Genomic DNA, 20,790 nt, shown 5'->3' with positions numbered 1-20,790 from the left:
ATGGGTTGCTAGGCTTCATTAACAGGGGGATTGAGTTCAAGAGTAGAGAGGTCATGTTGCAACTCTACAAATCTCTGGTGAGACCGCACTTAAGAGTATTGTGTTCAATTCTGGTCACCTCATTCTAGGAAGGATGTGGAAGCTATGGAGAGGGTGCAGAGATTTATCAGGATGTTGCCTGGTTTGGAGAACAAGTCATATGAAGCAAGGTTAGCAGAGCTGGGACTTTTCCCTTTGGAGCGTAGAAGAATGAGAGGGGACTTGATAGAGGTCTTCAAGATTATGAGAGGCATAGATAGGGTGGATAGTCAGTACCTGTTTCCCAATAGCAATAGCAAACACCAGAGGGCATATGTACAAAATTAAGGGAGGTAAGTTTAGGGGAGACATCAGGGGTAAGTTTTTTATTTACACAGAGGGTTATGAGTGCCTGGAGTGTCTTGCCAGCGATGGTGTTGGAGGCTAAAACATTAGGGGTATTTAAGAGCTTCTTGGACAGGCACACGGATGAAAGAAAATGGAGGGTTATGGGGTAGTGTGGGTTTAGTACTTTTTTTCAAGGATTATATGGGTCGGCACAACATGGAGGGCTGAAGAGTCTGTACTGTGCTGTAGTGTTCCATAGTTCTATGGTTCCATTACCAAATCAAAATCTAAGACTCTCCCCAATTGTGCCGAGAGAGTACTTTCGACCCAACTGAAACTTGATAGTACCAGTTCAGTATAGGTGTTACTACATTCGGCACAGTATTTCATCCAAATCAGAATTATTTTGTTTCTTGCATGTAGGGATGGGCTTTAAACGCTGGCAAAGGAGAGCGACAGTTAGAACTATTCAGATTCAAAACGCCTCAGAATTCAAGTAACAAGAAACTGGATTTATTTAGCTCATTAAAATCGTGGTAAGCTGATGTCGTGACTAGGCGCTAAAGACACGTAATCTAAATGTTGTTTTCCCATGACAACAAACACCTCAGGTTGAACAAACAGAAATGTTCCACTGGCGCATGCACCCGCCCCTCCACCTCCTCTTTGACTGACCATTTGCCGCTGGGTCACCGATTTAGCCCCCTTCACATCCCCGTGTCAACACCCGGATCTTACCAGTCTAGTACTGAAACCTTTGATCTTCGTCGCACGGTCGTACACGCAGCACCTGATGGACGTGGAGCCAACATCAACGGCCAGGATGCAAGTGTCAGTGCGCCGAAACCCATTTTTGACAGAGCCCATAACTGGGCGGTGGGCGTCCAGTGCCGGGGCAGGGAGGGGCGTTTCCAGCAGTCACAGGGCGAGATCAGGGGCAGCCATGAAAATACCGCGGAGAGAGAGAGAGAGAACTACTAAATAAACCGAAGGACGGGAACCGCGGGGCGTAGGGCTGCACATACAGCGCACCACGGATACTAGGAAGAGGCGGTTCGGGGGAACTTCGGTTGATACTTGGCGTTCCAGGAAGTTGCACGTGCATCCCAATAAAACATTCTTATTCCTTTTTCCTCCGACCTTCCGGCGGCGCTGGAGAAGTGCTGGCCGGTTCAAAGGGGGGGCTGCCGAGCTCCGGCGGAACGCGGTGGCCGGCTGGAGCGCCCATACACCGCCACAGAATGCGCGCTCGCTCCTTTCGCCACTTACTCCCGGTCATTGACCCCTTGTCGCCCCGCCCGTGGCGTCGTACGTCACACATCAGCCCATCTCAAAGGGGAGGAGCGGTGCCTGCTTTTCAACACGCAAACTCGGTGTTCTTCACGGTTCGGGGCTCAATTCTGTTAGCGGTACTGGAATAATTCAGCCTGCAGCTTCCTGCTCTCTTCCTCCACAACACTCTTCCCACCTCACTTTTTAAACTCAGGTCTCTGAATTTGACTGGTCCTCAAAAGTTCATTGAAGCCCTTCTTTCAAAGGTTGTGCGATGCCTGTCGGTTTGAATAGGTCGCTATTTTCAACAGTGGCGGCGCTGTAAGAATTAAAAACTCAACTCAAAAACTACTTCTAACATTCAATTGACTCTATGGTTAAGTCTTACTAGGAGTAACAGTCACAAGTACAAAAATGGCCTGAACATTTATGAATTATAATTGAGGTAGGAAGGCCCAGGCCTAATCTCTTCTGTACCATGGTCCCCTATCCCTTCAAGTCAAGTTGCTTTTATTGTCATTTCGACCATAACTGCCAGTACAGTGCACAGTAAAAACGAGACAACGTTTTTCAGGACCATGGTTCACTGTTCAAGTATTTATCTACATACTCTTTAAATGATACTGTCTCCATAAAATCCTGGGGTAGAAAATTATCTCAGTTCACAATCCTCTGCAAGCATTTTCATTTGTCTATAACAAGTTGGGTGTGATATGCAAAATAGTTTGGCTTATTTTGTATAAATAAAAAGTTTGGCTACTATTGTCACATGTACCAAAAATCTGTGAATTATAAGAAGTTGGATAAACTTAGTTTTCTCTGCAGCATTTCAAACTGAGGGGTAACCTATTGAAATATATAAAATTATGAAAGGCATAAATAGGTTCCAGAGGTTTCAATACAGATTCCTGCAAAATTTTGGTCATCTCAGACCTTCAGCCAAAATAAGTACCATTGATCACTGCCATGTCTTCCAGGGGCAAGACAATTCTGAATTCACACAGCCAATTCATTGTGAATCTCATGCATCTTAACTTTCTGGGTGAGCTTCCCTGCATGTAAACAACATCCTCTGCTTTGCCTTCATCAATCACCATTGTCACCTTGAAAAGCTCAACCACGTTACTAAGCCATGGATGGCCAGCATCTATTTTCCAGGGCAGCAACTGCTAATACAAAAAGGTGTAATGTTAAGGTGATTGGTGGGAAGTATAGGTGGAATGTCAGAGGTAGCGCATGAAACACACCGCCAGAGGTGGTGGTAAAGGCAGATAGATACATTAGGGATATTTAAGAGGTTCTTAGATAGGTACATGGATGAAGGAAAAATGGAGGGCTATGTTGATCTTGGAGTAATTAAAAGTTCAGTACAATACGATGGACCGAAGGGCTTGCACTGTGCTGTTCTATTTTATGTTCTGTGACTTGCTCTGCACAAAGCTGTGCTGATCATCTTCAATTAGAACATGGTTTTCTAATCGCTCATAAATTCTAAGAATCCTCTCCAGTAACTTCCCTGGGAGACTTACTGGTCTTAGAATTATCCTTATTTCCCTTCTTGAATAATGGAACAACGTTAGTTATGGACCAGCACTCCAGGATGTTGCTTGTGGCTGGAGAAGACACGAAGGTATTGGTCAAGAGCCCAGAAATCTCATCTCTTCCTCTCTCAATAATCTGGGGAATACATACCTTAACATTCACACAAGACACAACACTACCTCCTTCTTCATGTCAAAATACTCTAGCATATTTGCACAGCCTACACTGCTGTCCCTCACCTCTACACCCTTCTGCTTAGTAAGTACTGATGCAAACTACTCACTTAGGACCTCACCCACATCCTCTGCCTCCAAGCACATGTTCCCTCCTTTATCCTTGAGTGATCCTATCTGCTCCTTATTTATCCTCTTGATTCATTCATACAGAATGCTATGGGATTCTCTTTAATCCTACATTACTAAAGACCTTTTATTGGCCTCTCCTGACTTTCCTAAATTCCCATCTGCTTCTTTATAATACTCCATTGACCTGTTTCATTTTAGCTTCCCAAACCTTACATACATTTCTTCTGCTTTAACTAAATCACCCCTCCCAATATGCAAGGTTCTTTTATCTTACCATCCTTATCCTTCCCTATTCCTAGAACCAACCTGTCCTGAACTCTGCAGTTGCTCTTTCAACACTCTCCACATCAGATGTGGAATTGCCAAAAAAAAATTCCAATTACCTCTTCCTAGTTCCCTCATAATTTGACCTGCTCCAATATAATGCTCTTCTTCAAGGTTCATACCCATTCTTATCTATAACTATCATAACTTAAGGAGTCATGGTCCCTGTTCCTCAACTGTTCTGACACTGGAAGTTCAGTCACTCAGCCAGACTTATTATCCAACACTAGGTGCAGAAAGGACCCTCCTCTGGTCGAACGATCTATGTATTGATTAATGAAACCCTCTTGGATGCACCAAAGAAATTCCGCCTGAACTTGCACTGAGGCCTCCGTCTATGTTAGAGAAGTTGAAGTCAGCCAACACACTTGTTTTTACACCTTTCCCTAATCTGCCTGCACACCTCAATGAATATTGGGAGACGTGGGGGTGGGGCTTCCGTACTACAAACTGTTATTGCACTCTGATTTTCTGAGTTCTCCCCGTATGGAATCAGTGAATGAGCCCTACATTATGTCCCCAGTGAATGCAGCTGTGATAGTTTTTGACTAATAGTACCACTTCTTTCTCCATCCTTTTACATACTTCTCTATCTTTTCTAAAACATCAAACCCTGGAGCATTAACGATCCATTCCCGTTCTTCTCTCAACCAAGCCAATGTTCTGGCCACAACATCATAGTTCCATGTACTGGTCTATACTCTGTGTTCATCTCTGTTACTGTGGGGCACCAGGGTAGTGGTCAGCACAGTGCTTTTGCAGCTAGGGACATCGGAGTTTGGAGTTCAATTCCAGCATCCTCTATAAGGAGTCTGTATGTTCTCCCTGTGACTGTACAGTTTCCTGTCACATTCCAAAGATGTACTGATTGGTAGGTTAATTGGTCATTGTAAATTATTCTGTGATTAATTAAAAAGAGGGGTGCTCATTCCTGCTCCACACTATCTCTAAATAAATAAATAATACACCTAGCATTAAAATGCACACGCTTCAACCTGTCTGTCCCATTGCATCCATTATCTTGCTCCTGCCTGTTCTTACTGATCATGACATCTACCTTCCTCTCAATCCCTTCAGTTTTTAACCCTATGCTTTGGTACCCATTCCACTGCCAAACTAGTTTAAACTTTTCTGAATAGTATTATGAAATTGCAATCCAGGAGAATGGATCCCTCCAGATTACGTGCAACACATCCCTCTTGTACAGGCCACCCCTGCCCCAGTAAAGGTTCCAATGATCCAAGAACTTGAAACCTTCCCACTGCATTAGTTCTTCAGCAACTTCTTCATCTATTCTGTTTTCGTATTCCCACTCTGACTAGCATGTGGCACTGGGAGTAATCCAGATGTTACAATCTTTAAGGTCCTGCTTTTCAGCCTCTTTCCAAGAGCCCTGTATTCGCTGTATAGGACGTTCCCCCTTTCTACCCCTGTCATTGGTACCATGTGCACCATAACCTCAGGTGACTCACCTTCCCCCTTGAAAACTTTTTGCAGCTGCTCTGAGGCCCCTAAGTGCCCCTGCTTTACAATGTCTAAAGGCTCCAAATTATTGCACTGGAGAGATAAGGGTGGGGAAGAGAAATGTCAGCTGGTGTAATTAACTTACTGCTTTGTAAAACAGTCTCAGAATATAAAGCAAACTTTTGGCAGAACATTTCTTTCTGGGGTTTGACAGTGTACAATGTATAAATGCCTGAAGTTCCAGCTAAAACTACAGTTCAGTAATTCCCAGAATATCAAATATAGCTGCGAAGCAACCTTGATTTTATCCTTCTTTTCTGAGCTGTTAAAAGTTACTAAATGATAAAGCAAAGCCAGTATCACATTTCAAACACTTGTAACAAAATTCTTTATTTATCATATCATACTTGCCTATACACATCAGCAGAAAGTGCAACATTGAATTGTATTCATTTATTCACCAGTCACCACTCCATCGGGTAATACACAAAATGTAAGAAGTCCACATTCATTAATAAATATGATTTATGTGCTGCCATCACCTTTCTTTCACTATACAGTTTTAAACCAGTGTGATCCACATGGAAATCATTTAACATCAAAAGCATAAAAGAAGCAAAATTTTCACACTGATAAAGATTAAAATGTTTGTGTCACAAATTGATAAAACAGTTGTAGTATTCTAAAAACATAAAAAATTGCCTAGAAATCAGACAGTAAATAACTTGAGATTTTGTATAAAACCATCTTAAAGCACTTCTACAACATCTACATCAGAAGTCGATTTTCTTCGAGTCGTATAAAAGACGTTGCTGTACAAGTACATATCAAGCTTTTGGTATAACTGTGCTATGGACATAATTGATAGTATTGGATAAAAACTAAAATTTACATGACATTTATAAAAGTAAGCAAGGTCACATATACTGAGTTGGGATTTTGCATTGAGTGGAGAATGCTCTTACTTGGACGACTGATGGCAATTGACAACGTATTGGCAGATGTGGACAAAATATAGGACATAGTAGATCAAGAATAACTTATGAAAGACAAATCAATTTAAACACAGTTTACAGACATTGAATCACAGCATTTAATCCATTTTAGACAATATTACTAGAAATTTTTTTAAAAATCAAAGCATAGGTATCATGTTTAAGCAACGTCAAATTCCAAAATACAAGTGACTTTATAGGTTTTAAAGCAATGAGAATTGAAATAAAACTTCAGTTTTATCAAACTCTGGAACATATAAGTGAATGAAGTATTTAATATTTTTGTATAAGATTGAAATCCTCAAATCTCTCCCAAGTGCAAAGACACTGAGTTTAATAGGAAACTAAGCTACACCACTCACACACAGACAAAAGCTAAGTATTAAGAAAATGTATTAAAAAGCATAATATGTTAAGCATGACTTAAAATTTTTCTGCACAACATTTAATCCAACAAAGCTTTTACTGGTTTAAAGAAATGTGACACACACACACACACACACCAAATTAAAGAGTCCTTATGGTATTGTAGGTATGACTGCTGTGCTCTGCAAAAAAAAACTCAACTTGAAAATCTATACTTTGGAGCAATTAACATAAGAATTAATTCTGGCCCAATATGAACAGAATATGCAAATATGCAAACAGAATATGCAGAGATAGTATCATCAGAATTTTGGTAAAGCACAAGAAATATTAATCCTCAAATATCACAAAACTTGGCAGTTCTTCCCTATTACTCACTGTATATAATATAATATAATATAATAAGCTAACAGTAGTCTATTGGGAACCCTGATGAACCCATGCATTTGAACAATGCTTAATGGAGTTGCTGTTTACCATTTGGCCACCTTCAGTCATGATTCAGCAAGCGCAGGAAGCCTTTTAGTCAGCTGATGCCCAAAAAAGCGTGTTCAAGATCTGACTGAAGCTTCCTTTTATTATGCAAAGAAGGTCTTCAAATTTAGGAGCACAGTCCACATACTTATCTACAGCCTGAGCCAGAATGCCATGTTCAAAATAAAATGTATTTGAAATTAACTCAAGCTTTCAAATCAAGGTATAGACAACAAACTGGAATAATTAAATCCAAGGCATGAGTCTCCACCAATTTTCTACCTAATTTCAAAACCCATTTGCATTAAAAGCAGCAGAGATAGTATTGTCTGAATTTCGGTAAAGCACAAGAAATATTAGTCTTCAAATATCACAAAACTTGGCAATTCTTCCCTATTACTCACTGTATATAATAAAAGGCTCAAGTTGGAATGAAGGTTTTATCCTTCTGAGGCAATCATACATGAGATGAAGATTGTGAATTTTTAAACTCATTTGTGGGATTGCTTAAGGCTGAACGTTATGCAATACTGTGTGATGTCAAAGCATTTGCTACTGTGGGAGCTTCGTTTCCATAGTGCCTGATTCATGCCCAGCATAATATCAGAATCTCGGTACAGAAATATAATTTTGGTCAGAAGTGAAAATTCCATTTTTAGATATTGTAGATTACTGTTATCTATATAATAAAATATTGTAAAATAATTATGCAGTTTTGCCCCATTATATTTACCTAATCTCTTTTTGAATGTTTTGACTATGTTAATCATGAAAAATTATAATGTTTTTTGCTCGTTAGCAAAAAAATCATCTGCTTCCTTGACAATATCATACACCAGTCAAGACAATGCTACAATTTGTCCTCAATGTGAGAAGTCCAGTGATGTGAAACAAGACAGGACTAGGAAAGCAGTAGAGCTAATATGAAACTGGTTGCCTAGTTATGAACTTAAAAAGCTAACTCCAGCCATTTCAATTGAATTAAATATCAGGCTTATCACATAATGGATGGCAAATGTTTCACCTGCTGTTTCTCCACACCACCAGCAGCTATTCTGTGTTCACTGAGTTAATCTGATTACTGGTATAAGTAATATTACAAACTGGAGTTTCTGGTAAGTCTCCCAAGATTTTAAAAAAAGAGAACATGGTACATGCCATGATTAAATGTTTAACTGGGATTGTGTACAGGTGCAGATATAGCTGATGATAAAAATCTGTATTATTTCTATATTTCAAATGAAATGTAAACCTTTGAAAATCAAAATAGGGCATGTGAGTTGATACTAAGAGGAAATAAATATAATTCAGATCAACAGAAACTTCTGTGTTATATGGCGTGTACTGGAAGCTGATCACATTTGAGGGAAATATTTAATCCTACAACGAATTTTTGTACGTTGAATTTCACTGATGTCACGATTATTTGAGAGATAGGTGGAAAATTCCTAAAATATAGGCTCATTCTTTAATGACTGAGATAAGGAGTATTGTATTTTCAATGGCAAAATAATCCACGAGGCCATCAGTTTAAAATGGAGACAATTTTAGCCTAACAATATTAATTAGCATTTAAGAAAGCACACTATTAAATGAAAACTAAAGGGAAGTTGGAACATTCAATGTCAAAACTATCTAAAAAATACTACTGTATGAAATTAAGTTTCAGAAATAGATGAATTTGTTTCACCTTAACTACTGAGGCAGCCGAGGGGCTCCAAAATTGACTGCTAGTTTTCTTTGCTTGCGTCTGCCAGAGGAACCTGCTGCTGGTTGTTGCTGCCCCTGAGGTTGAATGGCAGTCTGTACAACAGTTTTATCCTGGGGCTTAAGAGGTGCTTGGCTGGGCTGAATGAAGTTCCTTGAAGTGCTGGCACTAGGATACCCATGTGATGTGTTAGAATACTCCATTGTAGTTGCTGGCTGACTCAGTTTTTGCTGAACAGAGTGACTGACTTCCTTCTCATCAAACGTCTTGTTTAAGGCTGTCCTTCTCTTTGTGACCTTATAAAGAAGAAAATGAAAGATAGTAACACAAAATGCTCATAATGATAACAATAAAATTAGTTTTCTTAGTCTAATTTGAAAGGGAAAACTTCAAGCAGAATAATACAAGATGGTCTCATTAAAGTATTTGACATTATAACTACAAGTAATGTAGACAATATGGTCTTTTGTATTTTGTACTCATAGTGAACAATTTAAGAGATGTAAGTTCACCATAATCACTTGAACATTTAACTTGTTCTTCATCATTTCCTTCATACCCATAGATAGGACTTGCATTTAATGCCTGAGGTGAAAGAAGTTATTTGTGACAGTGCACCATTCCCTTGGTGTTAAACTGAAGTACCAAACAGATGCCAAATCTGAAATGGAAGTATCATTAAAGAACCAAGCTAACCAAATAATGTCAGGAAAGCTGCATCTCGTACCCTAAGAGAAACAAGATTTAGAAATACCAGTTATGTAGGCAGTAATATACCAAGCTTCCAGAATGGGGTAAGTGGATATTGGATAAAAGATTTAGTAAGAAAATACATAAAAATCAATTATCTTCACATTTAAAAAACGAGAAGCTATTAGATGAAGGCAAATACTATGAATCTTCAAAGTTGACTTAACTGATTATTTGCTGTAATTTTAATTTTTATTGAATTGCATCTGGCTTTTGTGCATAGTCTTGGAGCTCCAACTTCTAAGCAGAAATTCACAAAAGTTATTGAACATTATTGGATGGATCATGACCTCCCCATCTCAACTTGCAAACTTAACTTTTAATACTTTTGAAATCATAAGGTTTGCGAATATTAAGGTTGTATTCCCCCCTTCAAATTAGCAGAACTATAAATCACTTGCAAATGTCAAAATTCAAATAGTACAAAATTCTTTGTTTACACTTTTGGGAACACATGGTCAAGTGATAGCATCCTTGATTCAAAACCCCATTCTAGGGCTAATAGTAGTAGTGTGCTAACTCAAGTCGAATGTGATGTTCTCTAAGGGGATGTATATTGGTGGCTGTAGAGGCTGATCCAGGATCCACATATTCAGTGTGGCCAGGAATAAGTGGTGGCTGTGGATAGTGGTTGGGTCTTTTTGGTTGTTCTCTCGATTCGCAGCTTCCATTTACTTTCTGTGGCACCGTGGGCTTCGTTCTCATGTAGCACAACTCCCTCGTGAACAGATTTCACTGATTTTTATCTACTGAGTGCAATGCCTTTCCAGTTTTTAGATGAACGGTTGAATTTCTTCAAATGATTTTGATGTTATTTTTAAAGCATTTCCTTTCCACAGCAGAGACTTGCTGAACTTCCTTCAATTGGGACAGAAGGATTTTGTTAGGGAGGTGTGAATTTCATCTTATCCTGGACTAAAGCAAATAATTTATTTTGCCATTTAAGTGCAGTGTTGCTGCTGTCTTTAAGTACAAGAACAAGATGCTGTATCTTGAGCAGATGAAGAGAATGTTGAAAATCCAGTTTAGAAGTTATTCCAATATCCAAAAACTCAACAATATGTAATGGTGGTGTTACCCTGAGAGACAATATTAGGCATAATAGTGTATGAACACGTTCTTTGCTTTGTGTTTTTAAAAACATGCATCAATGTAAAATTACCCCTGCTCAATAAGAATAAATGTGGATCCATTAAAGACTAATGGTTCATTTGCCCTCTCTATTCTCAATCCAAAGGAATTTGATTACCAGAATGCTATCCCTTCAATATCAGGCAGGACCACCTATATGCATATATTCAGTGGTGTTATGTGTGCTGAACAAACCAGATGGAAATGGGGTCCAGAGCTAACATTCCCCCCCCCCCCAAACCCCAGGAACTAGGCTGCTGATGAGAGAGAGAGAGATGAAGAACAGAGGTAGAGGCATCTGCTAAAGAGAGAGAGAGAGAGACAAATGATTTATGTATTATGGCTTCTTCACTGATAGAAAGGTAAACAATCTTTTGCTACAAGGACACTTCTTTGCTCGTTAACATTCTTGCTGAGACAGCAGGGAGTGGACTAGTTTGATGGACATGCGGAGTTGATGGATGGCTGATACCCCGTCAATGGGGATAAAAGACGGGTCTGGGAAGACACCATCAGACACACTAGTGGATACTGAAAGAGTGTTGTGCACCCACAGGAAGGTGGGGGCCTGGAGGATCAGTTCAAGGGAATCGGTCTGAAGCGCGGTGGATGAAGGCAGACCAGTAGGGACTTGTGTGTGTGTCCGCCCTTGCCTGAGTGACGAGTCCATCACTGAAGAACAGTCTAGCCTGGTACGGAAGGGTCATAATCGGTGACCCCAATGATACAACAGAAGAAGAAGATGACGGAAGGTTTGCCTGCTGCAGCTGCTCATCTCACGCTCACTCTCTCTCTCCAACATTGCAACACAACAACTACCTCAACGCGAACTGAACTGAACTCTATATTCTCTTATGACCATTCATTTACCCCTAGACTTTGATAGAGCTTGTTTTTTTACTGTTGATTATTATTCCTACACTTCTGTATTTATTATTGCTAACCTGTTTTATATGTATATTGGCATTTTTGATACTGTATTGCTTAGTTTACTAATAATCCCCTTTAGTTACAGTACCACGAGACTACAACGTATTCCATTTCTGCTGATCTGTTAACCCAGTTACGGGGTACGTAACAGTTGTGTAATTCTACCTTTATGCATAGAGTAATGAAACAAGTTGCTTTTACCAAAGGGGTGGTGGGCAAGATGGTGCCAGCAACCAACAGCGATGTCTTGCAGGCAGTGCAAGAAACAACTACTTCTTTGAAATATATTTCTAGTACTAATCTGTGTGCGATTGGAGTCTATAGTTTACATTTTGATGTGTTTTTGGGGTGACAGCGATATGGTGTTTATGCTGTCTCTGAGAGGATTTGCTGTGGTTGACAGCCAGTTGAGAATGGAGTGTGTGGACTAATGGCAGAGTGCAAAGCAATTATTTGTTCCAAAGTGGAAACATGGAAAGTGGAAGCGAGTGGGTGTTCAGAGCCATCTACCTGCATTTGACCGGTCTCCCTCTCCCCCTGCTGCCAAAGGAAGGAAGGTCTTGGATCTTGGGCAGGGCTTCATCGGCATGGATTGTGGATTAGACTCATTTTTAAGAGGACTCTGCAGCTTATGTTATATGTGTTTCTGGTTACTCCTTTTTAAAAAATTGCTACTTTGTGTGATTTTTGATCAGGGCGCTTGCAATTTGATGTTTAATATTTTGTGTGTTACTACTTTTTCTTTGCCGTTTGAGCAATTTGTTCTTTTTTTTGTGCGTTGGACGTTTGATGTTTTCTTCAAATGGGTTCCATGGTGTTTCTTTGTTTCATGACTAATCTCAGGGTTGTATACTGCTTACATACTTTGATAGTAAATGTACTTTGAATCTTAAGATTGAGTATCAATACAACAAAACAATGTTACTATGACTTTTCATAAGTGATCTCCTCCAAGATTCTACATATATCTTCCTTCATTCTTCCCTTCCCCTGAGATCAAACAGCATCCCATTTGATGAGGAAGGATTTCTTTAGCCAGAGTAGTGAATCTGTGGAATTCATTGCCACAGGTGGCTGTGGAGGCAAAGATATTGGGTATACTTAAAGTGGATGTTGGTAAGTTCCTAATTAGTAAGGACATTAGTAATTAGTACAGGAAGTTGGCCGAATTAAGGGGTTGAGAGAAATAATAAATAAGTCACGATGGAAAGGTGGAGCTGACTTGATTGGCCGAATAGCCCAATTCTGCTCCTATGTCTTATGGTCTTATCACAATTTATTTTTAAGATTGAAGGCCTCTTACCTGTAAAGGCACGAATTGATTGTGAGTACCAATAAGCACTCCTCCAGGACAGATGTTCCCTGAATATGGTATTTGATAATTATTGTATATTTGGGGAGGAATCAAATTTGTCCAAGGCACAGGACCATATCCATGAGGTGGCACAGGCACTATACCACCTAAAGATTGAAATATAGATAAGTAATTTAAGATTTGTAAACATATGAAAACATTTAAATATTTATCTTGGACCATTCCCATTATGCTACCGTAATACCCACTCTAAGTTTCAGCATTACTGATATAATTCAATGCTACTTCACACTCTTAAAATAGCATTGATATACTCAGTGGTTCAGTTCCACTTTCTTCCTTTCTTTACTGCATTTAATCTTACCTCATATCCCTTGCAAACAAAAAAAAAAGGTTGAATTTCGCTGGAATAAACCATGACTGGAAAAAAAAGCCTGCATCTGTGGGGTTTTTCTGTACAGTATACTGTGGCATCAAGGAGCTTCCCAACCCATCATGAAAGAACATCGTTATAAGCTGTTCATAAAATGTAATGCACAAATTGCTTTAAAAAAAAGCATACTTCTAATTTTAAAGATGAGATAACAAAAAGAAAAGATAACAAAACTGCAGTTGCTGGATATCTGAAGTGTACTCTGGACATGCTGCAAACACTCTGCAGGTCAAACTGCACTCAGGTTCTGATAAGGAGACTTGGAACAGAAATGGTTCTCTTTTTACAGATGAAAAAGGTTTCCAACACTTCCAACACTTTCAGATTAAAAAGTAAGTTTCAAAGTAATAGTCTATGACGGAATTTTTAAAAAATGGAAAATTTAGAGCTACAGGTTCAAATACTTCCGAAAAATCAAAAAAGTGCTCTGTCGATTACATGGAAAGAGCTTCTAACTGCAATCAAACGGTAAACAATTAGGATTTTTTGCATTATCTTATGTTGACACTTTTTAAAATAGACCATAAGTTCTTCAATGCGGTTGACTGTTCAAAACTAAAAGCAAGTTACACAAGTGGAAGCAACTACATAGATTATTACAATAATTCCAGGCATTTGTTACCTGAGGCCTGACAAAATGGTGGTGGAACGGCTCGAAGAGGTACATTTCCTGTCATGGGCTGATAACCGGGAAACACGCTTGGAGCAAGGGGTGTATTTTGCCCTGTTGCATTCTGTGTGACAAATATTATCAGGTAAATATTCATCTAAAACTAGGTAGCAAAGAAATCAGACCTACAGAGGTCAGATTTATTTGGTGAAACATTATCAAGACTAAATTAAAAATAAAAGGAAGTTGATCTTTGTACCAGTCGTTGTAATGCAAATACTGCAGCTTTTTCTTGGGCTTCACTGTCTGAATGGCACTGAGGTCCATGCACCAGCAAACCATTGGCTAACTTCACCTGGCAAACCTTCAAGCCCTAGAGTACACAAAATTTCACTTTGAATACATAATATAAACACAAAGCATGTCATAAATTAGTTAGTTAGGCATCAGTAAAACTTGTTAGTTTTTGCTTATAAAGTACTATATAGAATTTTACTTTCCCACTGACTGGAAGTATTTTATTACCAGTAAAAGTTAAATGGTAGTCCAATAGAAACAGAGTTGGATCTTAAACTGAACAAGGTGCACCCTCAGGTCTCTTGACATTGTTCTGACATTTTTGCAGAAGTTGTCCCACTCAGGTCTTTTTCCCATGCTCAACAGAATTTTGTCCCTAGAAATTTGAATTGAAGCTGAATAATAAGTTGAAGCTTCATGCCTTTACTATATGCAGCCAGTACAGTAGTCAGTATTGTAGCAACTTGCAAGGGTTGCTGTGTAGAACCAAAAGTTGTATGTAGCAAATGACGCAGTTGAAGATATCTCCAAAATTGTGACCATTTCTATCAGACTCCAGCAAGGTGACATAGATTAGGGTTGAAAAACACCCCTGAATGCTGGCACTATGAGGCAGATAAAGGGGACTTAGTACATGCTCTCTGGTCCTGTCCCAGAATTCAAGAACTTAGGATTATGATACTTAAGTATATTGGTGAAGTTTCAGGTATTCAACTCATTTTCTGGCCCAGACTTTTTGTCTTGGGAGATACACTTGGGTTACTTGGGGATAAACACTCTCAAAATTGGATCCAGACAAGTATAATGGTAGAAGACAAGTTATACTTACAGATTGGAAGAACTTGGAGGGGAGGGGCATTATTTCAGGAGTGGGTCATAGAAATAGCCAAAGTGGCAGCTTTTGAATACGTCTTACAAACAGTTTGATAGATTGGACATCTATACACAAAAATGGGGCAAATATTTAGGTTTCCTGGGGGGTGGATAGTGGTGAATGTAGTGGTGAAGTGTATTGCTGAATAGTAGTCTTTTCTGTTATTAGAGGTCTAATAGACACACTTGGTTATGACATTGATATTTATTTCTGTCATGTTTGTTTTTGTTTTATGGATAATTTTATGTTATCCTATGGTTATGCTATAGCTATGCTATGGTTTACATAATTTTAACACTGACTCAAGGATTCGGGGAAAAAACTCTCTAGAAATAAAATTTGGAAAAAAAGTTAACTGGCAGAGTGGGAAAATACACTGTCAACCTTCGGTTTAAAAAAAAATCAAGAGAACTAATTCTCTGTCTCTTTTCAGGATTTGTGAGTACTTTGCATCACAATTCGCCAATTGTTCCAAACAGGATTATTACTTCCACCTAATGATAAAAGACACACTTCTTTTCCCTAAACAATGATAAAAGTGATAGATAAGACTTACAGGGAGGTAGTCATCCCTATGTTCCAGGAGGCAGGTACCTGGGTGACTGTAAGGAGACAGAAGGCTGCCTTGAATAGGCAGCCAGTGCAGAGTATCCCTGTGGCCATTCCCCTTAGTAATAAATATACTGCTTTGGATATTGTTAGAGGAGGAATGGCTTACCAGGGAAAAGCTGCAGTGAGCAGGTCTCTGGCACTGAGTCTGGCTTTGTGGCTCAGAAGGGAAGTGCAGAGAAGAGGCCAACAGTAGTGATAGGGGATTCACTGGTTAGGGTAACCAAAGGGAAGTTCTGTGGATGAGAATGAGATTCCTAGATGGTTTGTTGCCTCCCAGATGTCAGGGTCAGGGACATCTTGGATCAAGTCTGAAGTTTTCTTTAGTGGAATGGTGAGCTGACGGAAATCGTAGGCCACATCATTACCAATGACATTGGTAGAACGGGTGATGAGATCCTGCAAAGTGTGTTCAGGGAGTTAGGTACTAAGCTAAAGGACAGGACCTCCAGGATTGCTACCTGTGGCACGTGCTAGTAAGGCCAGTAAGATCATACAGTTTAACACATGGCTAAGGAGATGGTGCAGGAGGGATGACTTCAGATTTTTGAGTCATTGGACTCTTTTCCAGGGAAGGTGGGACCTGTACAGAAAGGATGGTTTGCATGTGAACTGGAGGGGGACTAATATCCTTGAGGGAAGCTTTACTAGTGCTGCATGAGGCGGAGGTTCAACTAGAGATGCAGGTGGATGGGAACCAGTGTGCCAGAACAGATAGTGGAATGCTGTGGATAAAGACGTTGTTAAGCCTACCTACAAAGCAGGAATCAAAAGTTTGAGCATGCTGGGACTAATGTTCTGAGTTGGGTATTGTTTAATGCAAGGAGTATTGTAGGTAAGGCAGATGAGTGTAGGGCATGGACATGCATGTGGAATTATCATATTGTAGCCATCAGTGAGACTTTATTGCAGGAAGGGCAGGACGAGCAACTCAACGTTTTGGGGCTCGATAGTTTTAGACATGATGGAGTGGGATGGATTAAAGGGTGAGTTGTGTCATTACAAGTCAAGGAAAATGTTATGGCATTGCTGTCAGGACTGACTGGACTACTCATCTAGTGAGGCTTTATGGGGGGAACTGAAGAATAACAAAGGTATGACCACGCTAATAAGATTATTTTATAGACCAACCACAGTTCATGGGATTTAGAGGAGGGAATTTGCAGACAGAGCACAAACAGTTGCAAGAAACACAAGGTTGTGATAATAGGTGTTTTTAACTTTTCACATATTGTCTGGGACTCCCATACTGTAAAAGGGCTGGATAGGAAAGGCTTGTCAAATGTGTTCAGGAAAGTTTCCGTAATGCCATATTAACATTTATTTCAAGAAGTCTAGAACACAAGAGCAAGGGTATGATGCTGTGGCATTATAAGGCACTGGTAAGGCTTCACCTTGAAGTGAACAGTTTTGAGCCCTCCATCTTAGAAAAGATGTGCTAGCATTGGAGAGGGTCCAGAGGAGGTTCACAAGAATTCCAGGAATGAAAGGGTTTTCATGTGAGGAACACTTGATGGCTCTGGGTCTGTAATTGGTGGAATTCAGATAGATGAGGGGTGATCTCATAGAGTCCTTTAAATTGTTGAAAGGGCTAGACACGAGTAGATGTGGAAAGGATGTTGCCCATGGTGGGAGAGACTAGGACAAGAGGGCACAAGGGCGCCCTTTCAAAACAGAGATGCAAAAAAATTCCTTCAGCCAGAGGCTGGTGAAATTGTGAAATTTTTTTTGCCACATACAGCTGTGGAGGTCAGGTTGTTGGGTGTACTTAAGGCAGAGATTGATAGGTTCTTCATTGGACGTGGCATCAAAGGTTATGGGGAGAAGGCTGGGAACTGGGGTTGAGGAGGAGATAGAGAAAAAGGATCAATCATGATTGAATGGCAGAGCAGACTCGATGGGCCAGATGGCCTAATTCTGCTCGTATGTCTCATGTCTTAATCAGTACATACGTCCCCACTAGAGAGAGTGCAATACTAGATCAGCTATTAGGGAATGAGATAGAGTTTGTATCGAAAAGCTGTAAGAATAAGCCAGGAAATTATAGGACGGTGAGCCAGTTGTCAGTAGTGGGTAAGTTACTGGAAGGTATGCTAAGTGAACAGATATACATATATATTTTTTATTAGTTTTTTTAATACATTTTCTACATAGCTACAGATAAAAAAACCTCAGATCAAAATGAAGAACATTGATACAGTGCAAAAATAAACATGCAATAACAATATGATACAAAGAAAAATAATTGAAAAAGCACCCAAATTGAAGACAAGTAAAATTAGTATCCTCCCCAAGCCCCGCAACACAAAAAAAACTCCAGACCAACCACAACACAATATAGAGAATATAAATCAGGACAATCAAACCCCCAAAGCTGTAAATACACTTAGCAACACAAGATATTAATGCCTACTACCAAAAGAAATAGGTGCTGAAAGCAAGGGACCGAAAAATAAAACCTTAGTTAAGAGGAAGGTTATGAAAGTACTCAATAAAAGGTCCCCAGACCTTATGGAACTTTAAATCCGAATTAAGAACCGAATAATACAAGGTCTAAGCAGGACATAATATCGTTAAGCCATTGAGCATACGTGGGCGGGGCAACATCTCTCCATCTGAAGAGGATTAACCATCTAGCCAGGAGAGAGGCAAAAGATAATATTCGACACTTAGTCGAACTCAGACGTAAATCTGTCTCACCCCAGAAACCGAACAAAGCAATTAAAGGGTTTGGTTCTAGGTGGTGATTCAGAATATATGATAACATTATGAAGACATCTTTCCAAAATTTCTCCAGGCTAGGACAAAACCAGTACATATGAATGAGAGAGGCCTCGCCCCTTTTGCATTTATCACAAAGCGGACTAATGTTAGGGTAAAATCGAGATAATTTAGATTTAGACATATGGGCTCTATGAACAATCTTAAACTGTAAAAGGCAATGGCAAGCACAAAGAGAGGTTAAATTAACCGATTTGAGAATCGAGTCCCAAGTCTCATCAGATAAGGAGGTATTTAAATCCTGCTCCCATGCCATTTTAATTTTATCCACAGGGGCAAGTCGTAAGGCTGCTAATTTATCACAAATAAATGATATTAAACCTTTACCTAGTGGATCAATGGAAAGAAATAAGTCCATAACATTTTTCTCAGGCATTTCAGGGAAGTTAGGAATTAAAGGAACAATAAAGTGTCTAATTTGGAGATATCTAAAAAAATGAGCATTTGGCAGATTGAACTTAGCAGAGAGCTGTTAAAAAGAAGCGAAGCGATTATCAATAAAAAGATCTTCAAAATGTCTAATGCCCTTCCTATACCAATCATGGAATGCTGAGTCATACGTAGTAGGTAAAAAAAGGTGATTATGTAAGATAGGGCTAGAAATGGAAAAACCATGGAAACCATAAAATCTCCTAAACTGAGCCCATATACGCAAAGTGTGTCTAACAAGAGGATTAACTATTAATATGGACAAACTACGAGGGAGTACAGAGCCAAGAAGTGCAGAGATAGATAATTCTTAAGTGAACAGATATATAAGTATTTGGATAGAGAGGGACTGATTAGGTATAGAGTAGGTCATGTCTAGCTAATCTTAAAGAGTTTTTCAAGGAACTTTCCAGGAAAGTTGATGAAGGCAAGGCAGTGGATATTGCCTATGTAATAGGCTGCAAGGTTTCACTGCTAATGTAATGGCCTCTCTGTAATGTTTCACTGCTAATGTAATTGTTCTCTGTAGCAGCAATGTTTGAGTTATGCCTAGAGATAACTTTACCAACCCTATGTTCAGATTTATAAATTTCAATCATTTAATTGCATATGGTGTACTGTCTGATATTTTGCGGTATGGATTTGTAACCGGGCAACACATTACGCAGCAGCCACACAAACAATAATTCTCAGTTTGGCGGGGCCAGAAGTTGCCTTCCCTGGACGGACACGTGCTGGCCAAGCCTGAGGGTTATACCTACATGGACTTTAGCAAGGCATTTGACAAAGTCCTACATGGGGAGATAAACAAGAAGGTAGTCGCTTGGCATTCAAGATGAGGTAGTAACTTGGATTAGACACTGGCTTCATGAAAGCCAAAGAGTGATTTTAGATGGATGCCTCTCTGACCGGAGGCCAATGACTAGTGGAGTACTGTAGGGGTCGGCACTGGGTCTGTTGTTGTTGTCGTCATCTATATCAATGACCTGCATGATAATGTGGTAAACTGGATCAGCAAATTTGTAGATGACACTGAGATTGGAGGTATAGTGGACAGCAAGGATCTTGCAGTAGGATCTGGACCAACTGGAAAAATATGCAGAAAAATGGCAGATGGAACTTAATGCAGCCAAATGTGAAATGTGGCACTTTAGGAGGCCAACCAGGGTAGGTGTACATGGTAAGTGGCAGGGCACTGGCCTTCATAAATCAATATATTGAGTGCAGAAGTTGTGATGTTATGCTTAAATTGTATAGGACATTGCCGAAGCATTGTGTGCAGAGAAAATTAAGAGAGTGCAAAAAGGATGTTGCCAGAACTTGATGACCTGAGTTTGAGGGAAAGGATGAATAGGCTAGGACTTTATTCCCTGGAACATAGAAAATTGAGGGGTGATTTGATAGAGGTATACAAAATTATGAAGGGTATAGAAAAGGTAAATGCAAGCAGGCTTTTTTCCTTGAGGTTGGGTGAGACTACAATTAGAAGTTAAGGGAGAAAGGCAAAATGCTTAAGGAGAGCATGCGGGGTAACTTCGACAAGCTGCCAGTGCAAGTAGTGGAAGTGGGGTCAATTCCAACATTTAAGATCAATTTGGATAAGTACATGGATGAGGGGAGGAGGTATGAAGGGCTATGGCCTGGGTGAAGGTTGATGGACTGGACAGATTAATGATTTGGCACAGACTAAATGTGCCTAAGGGCCTATTTCTCTGCTGTGGCATTCTATGACAACCACACACACAACTAAGAGAGTGATGTCAATAACAAGTTTGCCTTCAGATTGTATTAGATCACTAGCATTTTGCTATTCAG

General features: G+C 39.6%; 2 protein-coding genes across 4 annotated transcripts in view; both read right to left on the bottom strand.

Moving 5' to 3' along the window:
- Nucleotides 1-1,631, bottom strand: part of gk5 (glycerol kinase 5) — a 75,293-nt gene extending 73,662 nt beyond the window's left edge. Inside the window, exon 1 of the mRNA XM_059993808.1 lies at nucleotides 1,105-1,631. Coding sequence (XP_059849791.1) covers nucleotides 1,105-1,233 — 129 coding nt within the window. The 5' untranslated portion in view covers nucleotides 1,234-1,631. The remainder of the gene's footprint in view (nucleotides 1-1,104) is intronic.
- Nucleotides 1,632-1,803: 172 nt separating this feature from the next.
- The window catches only part of xrn1 (5'-3' exoribonuclease 1), a 144,809-nt gene continuing 125,822 nt past the window's right edge, over nucleotides 1,804-20,790 (bottom strand). The window contains exons 40-44 of one of the 3 annotated variants that reach the window (XM_059993785.1): nucleotides 14,245-14,358; nucleotides 13,998-14,109; nucleotides 12,931-13,088; nucleotides 8,799-9,112; nucleotides 1,804-1,957 (exon numbers count right to left, since the gene is read on the bottom strand). In XM_059993785.1, coding sequence (XP_059849768.1) covers nucleotides 8,804-9,112; nucleotides 12,931-13,088; nucleotides 13,998-14,109; nucleotides 14,245-14,358 — 693 coding nt within the window. In that variant the 3' untranslated portion in view covers nucleotides 1,804-1,957; nucleotides 8,799-8,803. Of the gene's footprint in view, nucleotides 1,958-5,644; nucleotides 9,113-9,733; nucleotides 9,807-12,930; nucleotides 13,089-13,997; nucleotides 14,110-14,244; nucleotides 14,359-20,790 lie in introns of those variants that run through there. The other 2 variants (XM_059993792.1, XM_059993775.1) reach the window with 2 other exon arrangements.

This window comes from Hypanus sabinus, chromosome 2, assembly GCF_030144855.1.
Source record: "Hypanus sabinus isolate sHypSab1 chromosome 2, sHypSab1.hap1, whole genome shotgun sequence".
Lineage (NCBI taxonomy): Eukaryota > Metazoa > Chordata > Chondrichthyes > Myliobatiformes > Dasyatidae > Hypanus > Hypanus sabinus.
Note: the sequence above shows the minus strand (reverse complement) of the source record. Positions and strands in the feature narration are given on the sequence as shown.